Here is a 17,135-nt window from a genome sequence, read left to right on the forward strand (position 1 = left end):
GATTAATACTTTGTTTCAGAAATGTATGTGGGGTTCCTCACTGCCTCGGAGCTCTTTGGAAAGAATGCAACTTCCATTTCATGAAGGGGGATCTGGTTTCCCCGATATTAGTTTAGAACCTTAGGCATACTTGTCAGCAAGGGCCACAGCTGTCTCGGTCCTGGCCTCCATCTGGTGGAACGAGCTCCCGGAATTTATCAGGGCCCTACCCGAACTTCCACAGTTCCGCAGAGCCTGCAAAACTGATTGAAGCCGGCCGACTCAAAACATCTGCTGATGCCCCGCCCCCCCAGACATCCCCTTCCATGACTGAACAATCTGACCAGGGATTTGTCAATGTTCTGTTAAAATACTGTTCTGGTTGTCATGTTATGTTATGATTGTTATTTGCCATATTGTTATAATGTTCCATGTAACTATTCTATGATGTTTTGCATAAACGGCCCAGAGCCGTATGGAAGGATGGTATAAAAATCTAAATAAATAAAAATTAACTTGTACTAATTATTGGGCTTGCTCTTTGCAGCAGGACTATCCATTTTGGGCTTTCTTGAAGGTTTCTTCTCTGGGCCCCTTTCTAAGGGGAATACTTTAGAATCTACTTATGCTAGAGTGGACCCCATGCCTCTTGAAATATCTGCAACTAGAGAACCACAGCGTGTTACAACAAAATCAATTTGATTCATCTGTACACCGCCCGTGGCGCCGCGGGCGCCACGGACTAAATAAAGCAGTAAGCCCTCCTGGGGCGGGATGTGTCCGGGATGAGGAAGGGTCCGGATTGGACCCTTCCTCATGACAGACAATCAGAGGGACCAATTGGCAGGCGCGAAGCGCCTGCCGATTGGTCCCTCTGATTCCCAGCAACTGCGAGCCGCGCACAGCGCGGCTCGCAGTTGCTCCCAGCCTGATGCGGCGAGAGGCGCAAAGCGCCTCTCGCTGCGCCAGCCCGCCGCATGAGGAAGCCCGTGCCAGTTGCTCCCGCCCTGACACGGCGAGAGGCGCGAAGCGCCTCTCGCTGCGTCAGGCCGCTGCCACAGAAATAAAGGAAACCCCTGCCAGTTAACAAAGGAAATAAAATAAAAATGAAATAAAATACAGGAAGCCCCTGCCAGTGGCTCCCGTCCTGACGCCGCGAGAGGCGCAAAGCGCCTCTCGCCGCGTCAGCCTGTCGCCCGAGGGAACCCCCAGCAGTCGCGCGGAGCGCGGCTGCTGGGGATTCCCTGCCCGGCGGCCTGACACGGTGAGAGGCGCAAAGCGCCTCTCGCCGCATCAGGCCGCTGCCACAGAAATAAAGGAAGCCCCTGCCAGTTTACAAAGGAAAAAAAATAAAATAAAGGAAGCCCCTGCCAGTGGCTCCCGCCCTGACACGTCAGCCTGTCGCCCGAGGGAACCCCCAGCAGTCGCGCGGAGCGCGGCTGCTGGGGATTCCCTGCCCGGCGGCCTGACGCGGTGAGGCGCAAAGCGCCTCTCGCCGCATCAGGCCGCTGCCACAGAAATAAAGGAAGCCCCTGCCAGTTTACAAAGGAAAAAAAATAAAATAAAGGAAGCCCCTGCCAGTGGCTCCCGCCCTGACACGTCAGCCTGTCGCCCGAGGGAACCCCCAGCAGTCGCGCGGAGCGCGGCTGCTGGGGATTCCCTGCCCGGCGGCCTGACGCGGTGAGAGGCGCAAAGCGCCTCTCGCCGCATCAGGCCGCTGCCACAGAAATAAAGGAAGCCCCTGCCAGTTTACAAAGGAAAAAAAATAAAATAAAGGAAGCCCCTGCCAGTGGCTCCCGCCCTGACACGTCAGCCTGTCGCCCGAGGGAACCCCCAGCAAACGCGCGGAGCGCGCCTGCTGGGGATTCCCTGCCCGGTGGCCTGACGCGGCGAGAGGCGCAAAGCGCCTCTCGCCGCATCAGGCCGCTGCCACAGAAATAAAGGAAGCCCCTGCCAGTTAACAAAGGAAATACTAAAATCAAAATAAAATAAAATAAAGAAAGCCCCTGCCAGAAATAAACAACCCAGCTGACCTGCACCGGAAACAGCGCCAACGCCATCGACGCCGGTGACGTGATTCGGCCCACCGGAAGAGCCTCCATTACTCGAGGAAGCGGCGCCGCGATCGCCGGCGCCGCCCGCCCAGCGAACGGCCGTGGCCGGCCCGCGATTGGCGGAGGGACCTTTGCCGCGACGCCGAGGACTCGCTCTGCCGCGGCATTAACTCGCCTCCCAGCGCCACGCCCCGCCGAGAAGGAGCCACGACGACGAGCGGCTTGCAAGAACCGTGGAGCTGCCGCTGACGAGCCGCCGCAGCCGAGCACGCCGAGGAGACCAACCCACTGAGGAGCCGTCGAGGAGCCGCCGCCCGCCTCCTTTTTAAGGTCGCCTTCCGTCCCTTGCTCTGGCCCCCACCTCCTAGAGCCCATTGTATCCTTTATACAATGGGCTTATTTTACTAGTGTTTACATAATAAAGCAACATTCCGGTCCAAGCCAGATATAAAAAGCTCAGACCAACAAGGGATCCTAACACCAGGCCAAATGATAGACTATAATGGTGAGTTTTTGCCATTTTCTCAGCTGTGGTCTAGATAAGACTTCTCAATTTCTGTTTTATGGCAATATTTACAATTGCAACATCTGTTGATATCTAAATATGGCCTTGCAGCATTAAGTATCTCAGAGTCCCCTTTGTTTCTGGAAACACTAACTGGATCAAGGCAGAAAACGAAACCTACAATGTTTGGGTACGAATTGTTGATGCTGATTATAATAAATATAAACGGCATAAGGATCTGGATTGCCCTATTCTGCTAAAGCAACGAGATATGGCCTTCAAGATCCATGTGCTTGCCCCATGGATCTATGTTCTGACTTATCTAGCAGAAAAAATTGTGTCTTTAGCAGAGCAAAGTTTCCATTACAATGCAAACAAGTTGGTAATTTCTGGCCCTAGATACATATCGGCCAGTCTTTCTCTCCTCTCTCTTACAGGATTAACGCCCGACCTCTCTCTGAACAAGCGGGGAAAGTTATAGAATAGAATGCCATCTTTTATTGTAATAATGGGTTTTTATGTGATTTTACTTTGATTTTATATTTTATTGTGAACCGCCGTGAGACCTTTTGGCGAACGGCAGTATATAAATCCAATTATTAAAAATAAATAAATAAATAAATAAATATAAATAAATATGTTTAGCCTCAAACAGGGCCATGACCTTTTTGGTCCTGGCCCCAACCAGGGTTACTTGTACATTCCCCTATTGTGACAAACAGGACAAATCTATGTATACAACTTTAAATTTAACTGAGTTGTTGGACACATCGTCAAGGATACTCACTGGTCAATCTTGGCCTTGAAATCCAACACACCAGCAATGAGCTTTGCTGCAAACCTACATGGAGGGAAATGGGGGGAGAAATCCTATTAAATCCAAAGAAAGTTCTCCAAACAGTAGTCTTCATTCTACTACTTTATCCTAGCTCTGGAGTACACGCTTGGTAATGTTAATAGGGTTTTTTATTTTTAAAAATAAATTTTATTTTAATAATAATATACAATTTATAGACTTAATCCAGCTTGGTGTAGTGGTTAAGAGGGTCAGCTTCTGATTGGGTGAGCTGGGTTTGATTCCCTGCTCCTCCACATGCAGCCAGCTGAGTGATATTGAGCTCATCACAGCCTTGGTAGTACTGTTCTCACAGAGCCATAGCATCAGGTCCCTCACAGGCCCATCTACCTCATAGGGTGTCTGTTGTGGGGGAGAGGGGGGAAAGGCGATTGTAAGCCGCTATGAGACTCCTCCTGGTAGAGAAAAGCAGAGTATAAAAACAACTCTTCTTCAATTTAATTAATGACAAAAGTCCACAAGAGATCAAATAAAAATGTATAATTACCTTTATGAAATACAGTAAGTCGCATAATAACAAACTTCTTTGACTTTCTCTAACCAGTTTTGCTCGCCTTACATCAAATTCTGTTTCTATTACCGGGGAAACATTAGTCTAGAAGCATTAGTAAAGCTTAAAAGAATTCCTTGATATTTTACAGGAAGCCAACATGGTTTAATAAGCATGCATTAATCCCCGTGTTTCCCTCGGTTTTTCAATTATGTTATTCCAATAATTCACAGAGCATGGGCAGTGTCACCACAACAATGTCAACATCTACCAGAGACATTATGCAACTTTGAAAGCTTTCCGGGAGACAGATTTCATGTACCATCTTCATAGAATCATAGAGTTGAAAGGGGCCATGCAGGGCATCTAGTCCAACCCCCTGCTCAATGCAGGATTAGCCTAAAACATCCATAAGTATCCCTCCAGCCACTGCTTAAAGACCACAATTGAGGAGGAGCTCACCACCTTCTTAGGAAGCTAATTCCACTGCTGAACTACTCACTGTGACAAATCTTTTTATGCTGTCTAGCTAGTACCGTTCTACACATAGTTCAAAGCCATTATTGCAGGTCCTATCCCCTGCTGCCAACCAGAACCACACCCTGCCCTCCTCTAAGTGACATCCTCCAGCACCAGCTGGATCGAGGTGGATCTGTCATACTCGTACTACTCTCTGTCATCGGCGTTCGACGTAGTCAACCATGAGTTGTTGGCCCACCACCTTGCCGGGGCTGGAATTCGGGGGACAGCACTTCAATGGCTGTGCTCCTGTCTTCGGAACTGGACACAGAGGGTGGCTGTCTGGGAAGAGTTATCTCATCCCTATCGACTATCCTTGTGGGGTCCCCACAATTAGACATTTACTTATCTAGGTGGGCCAAAGAACTTCTGACTTCTCTTCGGTCAGAGGGCTGATTATCTGCAGAGATGATTGCAAGAGAGATTTTAAAGTCTCAATACAAACCTATGATTTAGCAGTCAACGTGCTGCTTTATAACAGACACGCTTTGTTCTTGTTTCTCTGTCTTCAGAGGACTGCTTCTCTCAAGGGAAATCGTTACGGGGTAGCTGCCGCAGCCTCCATTCTGAAGGGGGCCCCAGAGAACTATTTCACCCTAACCCGGGTAAGCCCAGACTAGCCGGATATCATCAAATCTCCAAAGCGAAGGAGGGTCTGCCCTAGGTAATGCTTGGATGGGAGGGCCACCAAAAAGTCCAAGGTTAGTACACAGAGAAAGGCAATGGCATAACTTTCCAAATGAGGCCACACCAAATATCTAAATAGGGACATTACAATATCGGCCGTTTTATTCTCAGTCCTTTTCCTAAGAATGCTCATGACTACCGTACACTGCACTGACACTTTCACTCAGCTATAAATGGGTCAGTTTCTAAATTTTTGTGTACACTGTGTTCTAGTTTAGAAAAACAGTAGATTCTTTCTACATTGACGACACCCTGAAGTGGTTCCACCCAAAATACTTATGAGCCAGTGGGGTGGAGTGATTAATTTGGAGAAACGGGTTTGATTTCCCACTCCTCCACGTGCAGCCAGCTGGGTGACCTTGGACTAGTCATAGTTCTTTTAGAGCTGTTCTTACAGAGCAGTTCTCTCAAAGCTCTCTCAGCCCCACCTACCTCACAGGGTGCCTGTTGTGGGGAGAGAAGGGAAAGTGTTTGTAAGCTGCTTTTGCACTCCTTTGGGAAGTGAAAAGTGGGATATAAAAAAACCCCAGTTATTCTCATTCCTTCACCCTCAGTCTAGATCCATTAAGAAGAACCTTGATTGCCCAGATGGGAAAGGGCTTATGCAGTGTGGTTATCTGGTATAATAACTATGTTGGAAAACTTACAGAAGCATTAAAAATGCTCTTTTTTCTTAAGAACAGGGGGCACCTGGATTTAACCAAGAGGTCTTTGGAACCGCAGTAAAACATGCTGCAGGAAATCTCTCAGAATCCAGGTATATATGTCACCAAGAACACAAGGATACTTGGATCTGTCCCACATTTTCCCTCCAATTACTAACAAATATTTACACATCAGTTTTCATTGACTACTTCTAGGTTTTACTCATACGTAGTTGGATTTTCACCCTCCAATACCATCAAATTGGATTTAGTTTCATCTTTAAAAAAAAAAACAAAGCAAGGGGGCACCCGGAGTTGAACCAGGGACCTCTTGATCTGCAGTCAAATGCTCTACCGCTGAGCTATACCCCCAGCACACAAACTGAACTCACCTTGATGTACAGTCATGCACACTGGTTTGGCCAGGTAGCTTCTTGCCCTACCTTGAAGCATCATTGCCTTCTGACTTTTACAATAATCTTTTCCTTATGAAAACCTCCTGAGGAATAACCCACTGGGTATCTATGCTTCACAGAGAGTTCTAGGATGTATATCTAGACTGCGCATTTTAGAACTCTGCAGAGATTTAGGGTCTCACTTTTATCCCTATGCATACGAAGGGCATACCCTTTCCTCTCCCCACAACAGACACCCTGTGAGGTGGGTGAGGCTGAGAGAGCCCTGATATCACTGCTCAGTCAGAACAGTCTTATCAGTGCCTTCACAGAATCAGCCTCTCTGTCAGAGGGCTATCCAGCCTCTGTTTAAGAATTTCCAAAGATGGAGGACCCACCACCTCCCGAGGAAGCCTGTTCCACTGAGAAACCGCATACTAAGGACATACCCAAAACTGCTTTCGGTTTAGTCTTGCCATTTGCTCTTGCGTATCTCCTGCAAAAGACTTCAAAACTTTTGGTACCCACCACAAATATTTTGAAGCAGAAAGGGCTTAATCAATCCAGCTTGCCCGTTTAAAAAGAGGGGGCACCCGGAGTTGAACCAGGGACCTCTTGATCTGCAGTCAAATGCTCTACCGCTGAGCTATACCCCCAGCACACAAACTGAACTCATCATGACGTCTAGTTATGCACACTGGTTTGGCCACATAGTTCCTTGACACACCTTGAAGCATCACTGCCTTTTGACCTTTACCGTAGCTCTTTCCATATCAACATCTCCTGAGGAATAAACCACTGGATGCTGATGCTTTACAAAGATATACTCCACGCCGTGCAGTTAGACAGTCAGCAGAGATACTGGGCCTCACTTTTATCCCCATGCATACCAAGAGCATATCCAAAATTGTTTTTGGCTTGCACACTGCAAGGGAAGGGAGAGGAAAGGGAAGGTGAATGTAAGTTGCTTTGAGACTCCTTCGTGTAGAGAAAAGCAGCATATAAGAACCAACTCTTCTCCTTCTCCTTCTTCTTCTTCTGGTAAGCATGAAGCTGCTTGGCCAGGAACAGACTTCCCAACTTCACATGGCCCACCAGCTGCTGCCCTTCCTTCAGAGGCGTGATCCAGCCATGGTTCATCCCAACTTCACATGACCCACCAGCTGCTGCCCTTCCTTCAGAGGCGTGATCCAGCCATGGTTCATCCCAACTTCACATGACCCACCAGCTGCTGCCCTTCCTTCAGAGGCATGATCCAGCGATGGTTCATCCCAACTTCACATGACCCACCAGCTGCTGCCCTTCCTTCAGAGGCGTGATCCAGCCATGGTTCATCCCAACTTCACATGACCCACCAGCTGCTGCCGTTCCTTTAGAGGCATGATCCAGCCATGGTTCAACATGCTAGACTTCTACAGAGTCCTCCACCTAGGGCTGTCCTTGAAGACTGACAAATTTGAGATGCTGCGAAATGTACCAGCACAGCTGCTTGCTGATGGGGATTACTGGGAACACATCTTGTCAGTCTGAGAGTGTCTTCAAGAGCTAACATTTTCTGGATAAAAGCAAACTTTCTTTCTTAAGCCCGAGAGGGATCGTTCTCCATGATTCCAGTCATACTGGAGTTATTGCAGAGGGCCTCGGAGGTTCTAGGATTATCTCAGTGGGATTTTGCCAGTCAAGATCCTGCCCTCCTTATGACTGGTGGCCAAAACCAAGGAACTCCCAAGCTCAGGACTCAGAGAAAGCATGCTTGCTTTGGACTAACAGGTACCGTAACAATTTTCTAAAATTTACCCCAAATTTGGTACAATGAACTCTCGTTAGTGATACAGGATTTGTCTCATCATTCACTCTTGTGTATCTCTGGTAAAAGATTTAAAAACTTTTTTAGACACCATGAATATTTTGAATTAAAGGTAAAGGTATCCCTTGGGCAAGCAACGAGTCATGTCTGACTCTTGGGGTGACGCCCTCTAGCATTTTCTTGGCAGACTCAATACAGGGTGGATTTGCCATTCCCCTCCCCAGTCATTACTGTTTACTGCCCAGGGCTTAATAAATATGTCTCGCCTGTTTAAAAAGAGGGGGCACCCGGACTTGAACCAGGGACCTCTTGATCTGCAGTCAAATGCTCTACCGCTGAGCTATACCCCCAGCACACAAACTGAGCTCATCATGACGCCTAGTTATGCACACTGGTTTGGCCACATAGTTCCCTGCCAAGCCTCGAAGCATCACTGCCTTCCTACTTGTACAGTAATCTTTTCTATATGAACATCTCCTGAGGAATGACCCACTAGATACCAATGCTTTACAAAGAGTTCTGAGATATATTCCAGACTGTGCTGTTAAACAGCCAGCAGAGATACTGGGCCTCACTTTTATTTTTATGCATACCAAGAGCATACCCAAAACTGCTTTTAGTTTGCACACTGGTATTGGTAAGCATGAGGCTGCTTGACCAATAACAGACTTCCGACCTTCACATGTCCCACCAGCCACTGCCCTTCCTTCAGAAGCATGATCTAGCCATGGTTCTCCTTGATAGACTACTAGATTCCTCCACATAGGGCTGCCCTTGAAGACTGGTAGCTTCAGCTTGTACAAAGGTGGCCAAACTGGCTCTCCAGATGCCCAGAAGCAGGGGCTCATGGGAATTGTAGGCTATGAACATCTGGGGTGTGGGGCTTTGCTAAGCTAATGAACTTCTAAGTAGGGATGGGCATCAATTTGAAAATTCCCATTCGTTTTGGGGTGTTCCCAAACCGAACCCCTGAAATGAGCCAAAATCCGCCAAACGAACTGTCCAGGTTGGGCTGGTCCATTTTACCTCTCTCTGCTTAGAAGTGGGGGGAAGTGAAATGGACCACTGAAATGACTGTTATTAGGCTGGCAGCCACTTCAGCAGTCCATTTCGCCCCCCTCCCCCGCCTTGGAAGGGAGGAAGCAAAAGGAATAGATTAAGTGGCTCGCAGCCATTTAAACCTAACACTGACAAGTGGATTGCCCTTCTCAACTGCTAGCTTTAAATGGCTCAACCTCCGCCCAAACAAAAAGTACCTGAAATATTTGGGGTGATTTCTCACACATTTTGGCTTATGAACTGATTCATTCCCATCCCTCCATCTGGGGTCAAAATTTGGAGAAAGGATGCTTATTTATAGAACAAGTAACAATACTGTTCTTTGTTTTTCTTACCATGCATAGGAAATACAACCTCGTTCCCAATCAAGTAGCTTGTGTTTCTAAATTTTATCTTTGAGGATTGCACAAACTAAAATTTAAAAATGTTGTTCTCCCCAGATGACTGCAGCAGAGTGTGTGTGAGGGGGGAGGGAGACTAGGATATGAAGCAAGAACCCCTTGGTGTGCCATCAAATGCTCTATCAATAGAGCTCTATCCCTAAATTATAAATGTCTGTTACAATGAACACTAGATAATGATACAGAATCTGCTTCATCATTCACTCTCATGTACCTCTAGTAAAAGTTTTTGTTTTTAATTAACCCCCAATGACTTATTTAGAACAGGGATGGCTTAATAAATATAAATTTGCTTGTTAAAAAGAGGGGGCACCCGGACTTGAACCAGGGACCTCTTGATCTGCAGTCAAATGCTCTACCGCTGAGCTATACCCCCGGCACGCTGCCTTCTTACTAAGACATCTAAGTTAAGAATACTGGTTTGTCCACATGGCCTTGTCTGATCTACAGACACTAACAGGTTGTTAGCTATTCTAATTATTTTCCACCCACAGAAACGACAATTATATTTCATTGTACGTCTTGCTTAACTAGTTACATATTTGGATTAATTCCTCTCTAAACATTGTTAGTCAGCCTGCACCACCTGGACGCATTCCAAAGCTGCTGAGTTGAGAATGGCAACATGAAATCCAAGACATGGAAAGTGGGTTTTTTTTTTTTTGCATTTAGGCAAAAAGAATTTAATGTACAGGTATATGACAGGGACTGCTTGGCATGGCAGTAGTAGTACCTGCAAAAAGGATCTTGGGGTTAAAGGTGAGATGAAAATGAGTTATCATAGAATCATAAGAGTTGGAAGGGATCTCCAAGGTCATCTAGTCCAACCCCCTGCAGAATGCAGGAAACTCATTACTACAGACACATGTGACATTGCTAGAAAGGTGGCTAGTGCAAGAGACCCCTGGGAGTTTGGGGGAAGAGGAAGAGACATGCAGACCATAAAGCTGAAATTGGCAACTGGTGGTCCAGGGGTTCATCATCAACCCTTCCGCAGGGTTCATGAGTTCGAGAATCATTTCCCACAACTACTAAAGAGCTCTTTAACTCTCTCCCGCTCAGAGTGAACGTCACTCCCACAGCTTTGGCAGAGCCCTCTCATCGGTACACAGATTTGTCTGTGCCTTGGTGTAACCTGGGGAATCTGCAGACACCCTTTCCTAGCCTTGCCACCTTCCAGAGCAGGGGGGAAGCACGAAAGGAAGTTGCAAGCCACTTTGGGTCCTCACTGGGGAAGAGAAAGGGTGGGAATAGTTAAATGATATCTAGGCTACGTTAACAGAGGGGCAGCCTCTAAGGCTCGAGGAGAAGCACCTCTCCGATAGCCGGTGTGTCCATCGGCTGCCACAGCACAGAGGGGTGGGTGCCTCTCTAAGAAGATAAAGACAACCACGGAACGTTTTACGGGGCAGCTGTGTCGGTCTGCAGGAGAACAGCTATGTTCAGTAGCTCTTGGAGACCAATAAGATTTTGGGGGTGTGAGTTTTTAGGAGGAGGAGGAGGAGGAAGAGGAGGAGTTGGTTCTTATATGCCGCTTTCCTCTCGCCGAAGGAATCTCAAAGTGGCTCACAATTGCCTTCCCTTTCCTCTCCCCACAACAGACACCCTGTGAGGGAGGTGAGGCTGAGAGAGCCCTGATATTCCTGCTCAGTCAGAACATCTTTCTCAGTGCCGTGGCGAGACCAAGGTCACCCAGCTGACTGCATGTGGGGGAGTGCACAACCAAACCCGGCATGCCAGATTAGAAGTCCGCACTCCTAACCACGACACCAAACTGGCTCTCAACGCTCCCTTTCTCTGAAGATTTGACCCTCAAAATGCTTGTACCTTGAAAATCCAGTTGGATTCTAAGGTGCTCCTGGACTCGAATTGGGAGGTGGTGGGTTCTCCATCTTTGGAGATTTTAAAACAGAGGCTGGAGAGCCATCTGACGGAGAGGCTGATTCTGTGAAGGCTCAAGGGGGTGGCAGGTGACAGTGGATGAGCGATAGGGATGTGAGTGTCCTGCATAGTGCAAGGGGTTGGACTAGATGACCCAGGAGGTCCTTTCCAACTCTATGATTCTATGGAACAGCCTCTGAAATGAGATCGGGACCCAAAATGGCTCTGCAGTGCCAGCAAGACAGAGCTGTTCCACCTGACCTATGGTTGAGGCCCAGAACACCAATGGCCTCCCTACACACACTCACATACTGATAGACAAGCACATAAACCTCCTACTAGGCACTTTATCATTTCCTGCCACACTCACGTTTGAGAAAGGCATCAAGCTCCGAAGCTAATACAAACCATCGCCAGGAATATAAGCTATAACTTAGAATTTTATCATTGCAATAATTTTAATAGCTGCAACAAATTGTTTTAGGATTGTGACGGTGATTTTACTGTGCGTGTTGTTAACCTCCCAGAACCCACGAGGGATGGGAAGTATAGAAACTGAATAAATTTAATAAATAATAAATAGCTTGGTTACCAGTGACACATCCTTACACTCATGGCTGTCCTTTCCCAGTCTTAGTCACCGTCTGATTTCCTGGCTGCAAACCTAAATAAATTATGGCAATAAAGCAAGTGTGTGTAATTCTTCAATTCTTAATTTTACACAGAGGTATCGTTTACGGCTTTTAGAATAAATATCGTTTACGACTTTTTAGAATAACTGTTTTAGAATAATTGTTAGGCAGGGGAAAGGGCAAGGAGGATTTTTAAAAAACACCAAAGACCTAACCCAACCACAGAGAAATCTCATCCCACCAATTCTTTGGCATTTGAGATTTCATAGCAGGCATTGCCACGGGGCCTGATGTGAATTAATTATGTCCTCCTGGCCGTGGACTGGATTTTTAATAAAGGGGAAGAGGTTACAATACATTCTAGAACCTTCATGAAACTTATTTTTTCTCACTTTTCCTTGACGTTTAAAACAGTTTCTATTGTTTTTATATCTCGGGGACTTGTTAGTAGGTTTTCATTAATTCAATGAGTTGTTGTTGTTGTTAGGTGCGAAGTCGTGTCCGACCCATGGACAATGATCCTCCAGGCCTTCCTGTCCTCTACCATTCCCCGGAGTCCATTTAAATTTGCACCTACTGCTTCAGGGACTCCATCCAGCCACCTCATTCTCTGTCGTCCCCTTCTTCTTTTGCCCTCAACCGCTCCCAGCATTAGGCTCTTCTCCAGGGAGTCCTTCCTTCTCATGAGGTGGCCAAAGTATTTGAGTTTCATCTTCAGGATTAATTCAATGAGTAATTTTTTGGATTATTTCTTTTATTTAATCTTTTCCCACCCTTCCCTTGTGCATGGCCTTGCCACCTCAGGATGAGGCCAGGCATCCTTCCCAAAGTTATGATTCTCCTGTTTTACGCAACAGAGTGCAGAATAGCCGCTACCAACAGTTAACAAAGCAGGACTCAACAAGTTTCAGGTTCGAATTTCACTTCAAATTCAACACTCATTGCCCAAGACCATTAGCAATAGAAGGCTTTAATTTTTTTTCCTGAAGTACTTTGAACACCCCAAGTGTCTTTACTAAGGGTACTTAGCTCTTAATTGTTATTTATTACATTTCCTTCATCTGCAGGCCTCAGGGCAGCAGACATGGTTCTCTTCCCTCCTTGTTTTTCTCTCATAACTTATCTTCTCAGCGCAGAAGTAGAGAGGAAGAAGAGGAGTTGGTTCTTATATGCCACGTTTCTCTACCCAAAGAAGTCTCAAAGCAGCTTACAGTCGCCTTCCCATTCCTCTCCCCACAACAGACCCCCTGTGAGGGAGGTGAAGCTGAGAGAGCCCTGATATTACTGAAGAAGAAGAGTTGGTTCTTATATGCCGCTTTTCTCTACCCAAAGGAGTCTCAAAGCAGCTTACAGTCACCTTCCCTTTCCTCTCCCCACAACAGACACCCTGTGGGGTGGGTGAGGCTGAGAGAGCCCTGATATTCCTGCTCGGTCAGAACAGTTTTATCAGTGCCGTGGCGAGCCCAAGGCCACCCAGCTGGCTGCATGTGGGAGAGAGCAGAATCGAACCCGGCATGCCAGATTAGAAGTCTGCACTCCTAACCACTGCACCAAACTGGAACAGAAGTGACACAGAGAATCCCCACAGAACTGGCAGCTCAAAGGAGGGAACAACCAGAGCTTGAGACGTTTTCGAAAAGGCAGAAAGCATCTAAGAAACCCAAACAGTCACAATCCTGGATCATCAGAAATCAGGCCCCCTCAACAGAAGCCTTCACAGAGTATATCCTCCATAGTCATCTTCAGTCTCCAAAGGGGATGAAAAGGAATAAATTAATTGAAGGGAAGGGGCTGTAAGGATACTGAATCCTGTTTTACTGGGCGGGGGTCCCATGTTCAGTCACTGGCATCCCCAGTCTAAATATCTCAAGGTGATAGTAGAACTAAAATAGGCCTTTTTTGCTCAAGGCTAGACAGATGGGACAACTACGCCAAAAGTTAGGGCAGTTCCTAAACTCTATTCTAGGGAATGACACTGGCCCAAGTTACCTAATGAAGCCAGCTATGCCTTGGGGTCAGATAGCGTGGGGGAAATGTGAAGCATGCAGACTGGATGGGAGATACACTTCTGAGTAGCAGTGTGTGTGAACAAGATCTCGGGGTACTTGTGGACTGTAAGCACAGTGTGATGTGGCGGCAAAGAAGGCAAATGCAGTCTTGGGCTGTATCAACAGAGGCATCACATCAAAATCGCAAGATGTCCTAGTCGTGCTGTATACTGCATTGGTCAGACCCCGCCTGGAGTCCTGTGTGCAGTTCTGGAGGCCTCACTTCAAAAAACACGTGGACAAAATTGAGAGGGCGCAGAGGAGAGCAAGCCCTATGAGGAAAGGCTGAGGGACTTGGGAATGTTCAACCCGGAGAAGAGGAGGTTGAAAGGGGACATGATTGCTCTCTTTAAATATTTGAAAGGTTGCCCCGTAGAGCAGGGGTAGTCAGCCTGTGATCCTCCAGATGTCCATGAACTACAATTCCCATGAGCCCCCACCAATGTTTGCTGGTGGGGGCTCATGGGAATTGTAGTCCATGAACATCTGGAGGACCACAGGCTGACTACCCCTGCCTTAGAGGAAGTCAGGGAAAAGTTCCTGTTGGCAGCAGAGGATAGGACACTCAATAATGGATTTCAACTATAAAACAATACCAACTAGATATCAGGAATGAAATTTTCACAGTCAGAGTGGTTCAGCAGTGGAATGGGCTACCTAAAGAGGTGGTGAGCTCCCCTCCACAGACATTCAAGCAGCGGCTGTACAGATGTTTCTCAGGGATGTTTTAGGCAGGTCCTGCACTGAGCAGGGGGTTGAACTAGATGGCCTCTATGATCCCTTCCCAGTTCTGCCTCCCCCTGAGGCCGCCAGCCCCCGCACCCTAAGGCCTGCCTCAACCTTCTCTCTGTCCCTCTTCCTTCTTACCTCAGCTGGCCTTTCCAGTCATTAAAATCCTGTTTGGGCAGCACCACAGCCGGGCTGGAGTGTACAGCCAAGGGGAGCCGGCTTTCTAGGTAGGCCGACTGGACCCACCAGTCCGTGATCTGGGATGGAAAAAAGAAATTAGATTACCCATAGAAAGAAGGGATACAAAACCACCATGAGCAACCCTCTCTGACCTTTCTCCAGTATATCGGAGACCTTTAAAGCAGTGGTCCCCAACCTTTTTCGAGCTGGGGACCGGCGGGGGGGGGGGGGGAGGCCCGGGGACCTGGGAGGAGAGGGAGGCACGCTGGCACCCACAAACCAGCAGGTGCGCCTCCCCCCCCTGCTGCAGCCCGGTACTGAGGCCTCCATGGCTCGGTGGTTGGGGAACACTGCTTTAAACCATAGTGTATGGTTTTTGTTTCCACCTCCAGTGGAAATGTGTCAAGATGCAACCGTTCTGGACACTAATCAGAAGAAGAGTTGTTTTTTTATACCCCACTTTACACTGCCCAAAGGAGTCTCAAAGCAGCTTACAACCTGTGAGCCACCCTGAACTGTCAGGGAAGGGCGGCATATAAATTCATAAACAAATAAAACGTACATGATTTATAAGACCCTTTTCCCAGGGAGTGAGAAGGTAGCCAAGGAAAATGGCATCATGAGATCTACAGAGGTGTTGATAGGAGCCTCTTGACCCACCAGCTGCCTATTTCCACTTTATGGTCTATACATTTCAACCCCCCTCTGCCAGACTCCCTTATTCCTTACCCAGTTCTCCATGCGAGCTGCCCGACGCTGCAGCCGGGCCTGGAGTCTGTCCCCTTCTCCTCCAGGAGCCCCAAATTCAGCCACCAGCTCCTTTGACTGTTCCAATTCCTCAGGGCTCACCAAGGGCTCCAGAGAACGCAGATATCGAGCCAAGGTTTGGCCCAGAGGGGGCAAGGGCTGCTGAGTGAGGGGGAACGTGGATGCATTTCTGGAGTGGAGGGCCTAGAAGAGAGAAGGAGGCCGTGTTTGTTTGTTTACTTCCAGTTTACCTTTTCCACTGAGGCTAAGGCAAAATACAGGCTGACAGAAATGGTAAATTTCAGCTCAACAAAGCTTTTCTCCGCCTCAAATATAAAACAGCCAGGACAAAATTCTCTCCCATCAAATCAGGCTGATTTAATACAAACACTAAACAACAGCAGAGTAATAGTAGTGGTAGAGGAAGAGGAAGAAGAAAAGGAAAAAGAGGAAGAGTTGGTTCTTATATGCCGCTTTTCTCTACCTGAAGGAGTCTCAAAGCGGCTTATAATTGCCTTCCCTTTCCTCTCCCCACAACAGACCCCCTGTGGGGTGGGTGAGGCTGAGAGAGCCTTGATATTCCTGCTCAGTCAGAGCAGTTTTCTCAGTGCCGTGGCGAGCCCAAGGTCACCCAGCTGGCTGCATGTGGGGGAGCGCAGGTTCAAACCCGCTCACCAGATTAGAAGTCCGCACTCCTAAGCACGACACCAAGCTGGCTTGTTACAGGACATGCTGTTAGCATGTACAAGCTAGCAACCGGTGTGTCCGCACCACATATTTACATGATACCCATCTTCCAAGACGTTCAGTGTAATTGGTCCCACCCATTTCGTCTTCACAACCACCTGTAAGGCAGGCTGGATTGAGAAACTATGACAGTCGCTTCCTTTCAAGAGAGTTGTTGGATTTACAGGCCTCCTTCTGTGGCCCAAACATTTCCCGGCTCTCACAGCGTTCTCATCCCTCTCGTACATGTTAGCAATATCACAGGAAGATGTCCTTCCTCGGACCATAAGGTGATCCTTGCTGGGTCAGACCGGTGATCCATCTAGTCCAGCATCCAGCATCCTGTCTCACACACAGCCAAGAAGAAGAAGGAGGAGAAGGAGGAGAAGGAGGAGATGAAGGAGGAGAAGAAGGAGGAGAAGAAGAAGAAGAAGAAGAAGAAGGAGTTGGTTCTTATATGCCGCTTTTCCCTACCCAAAGGAGGCTCAAAGCGGCTTACAGTCGCCTTCCCATTCCTCTCCTGCCTCTAGATAGCCAACAGCAGGGCATAAAGGCTGAGGCCTTCCCTTGACGCTGCTTCCTAGCTCTGGGATTCAAAGGTTTAGCACTTCTGAATGGCATTTCCCTTTAGTCACCACAGTTTGTAGCGACGGATAGACCAGGCCTCCCTGAATCGATCTAATCCCCTTCTAAATCTGTCCGTGCCTGTAATCACCACAATATCCTCTGACAGCAAATTCCACGTTCTAATCGCTCATTGTGTAAAGCTGCATGTTCTTTTGATACTCTCAAATCT

At 47.6% G+C, this 17,135-nt stretch overlaps 1 protein-coding gene and 4 non-coding genes across 5 annotated transcripts in view; all 5 read right to left on the reverse strand.

The window, feature by feature from the left end:
- LOC143834275 (carnitine O-acetyltransferase-like) overlaps positions 1-17,135 on the reverse strand; it is a 52,780-nt gene that overhangs the window by 24,818 nt on the left and 10,827 nt on the right. Inside the window, 3 exon segments of the mRNA XM_077330950.1 lie at positions 3,326-3,379; positions 14,825-14,943; positions 15,596-15,817. Coding sequence (XP_077187065.1) covers positions 3,326-3,379; positions 14,825-14,943; positions 15,596-15,817 — 395 coding nt within the window.
- Positions 6,035-6,106, reverse strand: TRNAC-GCA (transfer RNA cysteine (anticodon GCA)). The gene has a single exon. It is a non-coding gene; the product is annotated as a tRNA-Cys (tRNA).
- Positions 6,714-6,785, reverse strand: TRNAC-GCA (transfer RNA cysteine (anticodon GCA)). Its single transcript has one exon. It is a non-coding gene; the product is annotated as a tRNA-Cys (tRNA).
- TRNAC-GCA (transfer RNA cysteine (anticodon GCA)) lies at positions 8,215-8,286 on the reverse strand. Its single transcript has one exon. It is a non-coding gene; the product is annotated as a tRNA-Cys (tRNA).
- TRNAC-GCA (transfer RNA cysteine (anticodon GCA)) lies at positions 9,701-9,772 on the reverse strand. Its single transcript has one exon. It is a non-coding gene; the product is annotated as a tRNA-Cys (tRNA).

This window comes from Paroedura picta, chromosome 3, assembly GCF_049243985.1.
Source record: "Paroedura picta isolate Pp20150507F chromosome 3, Ppicta_v3.0, whole genome shotgun sequence".
In the NCBI taxonomy this organism is placed as follows: domain Eukaryota; kingdom Metazoa; phylum Chordata; class Lepidosauria; order Squamata; family Gekkonidae; genus Paroedura; species Paroedura picta.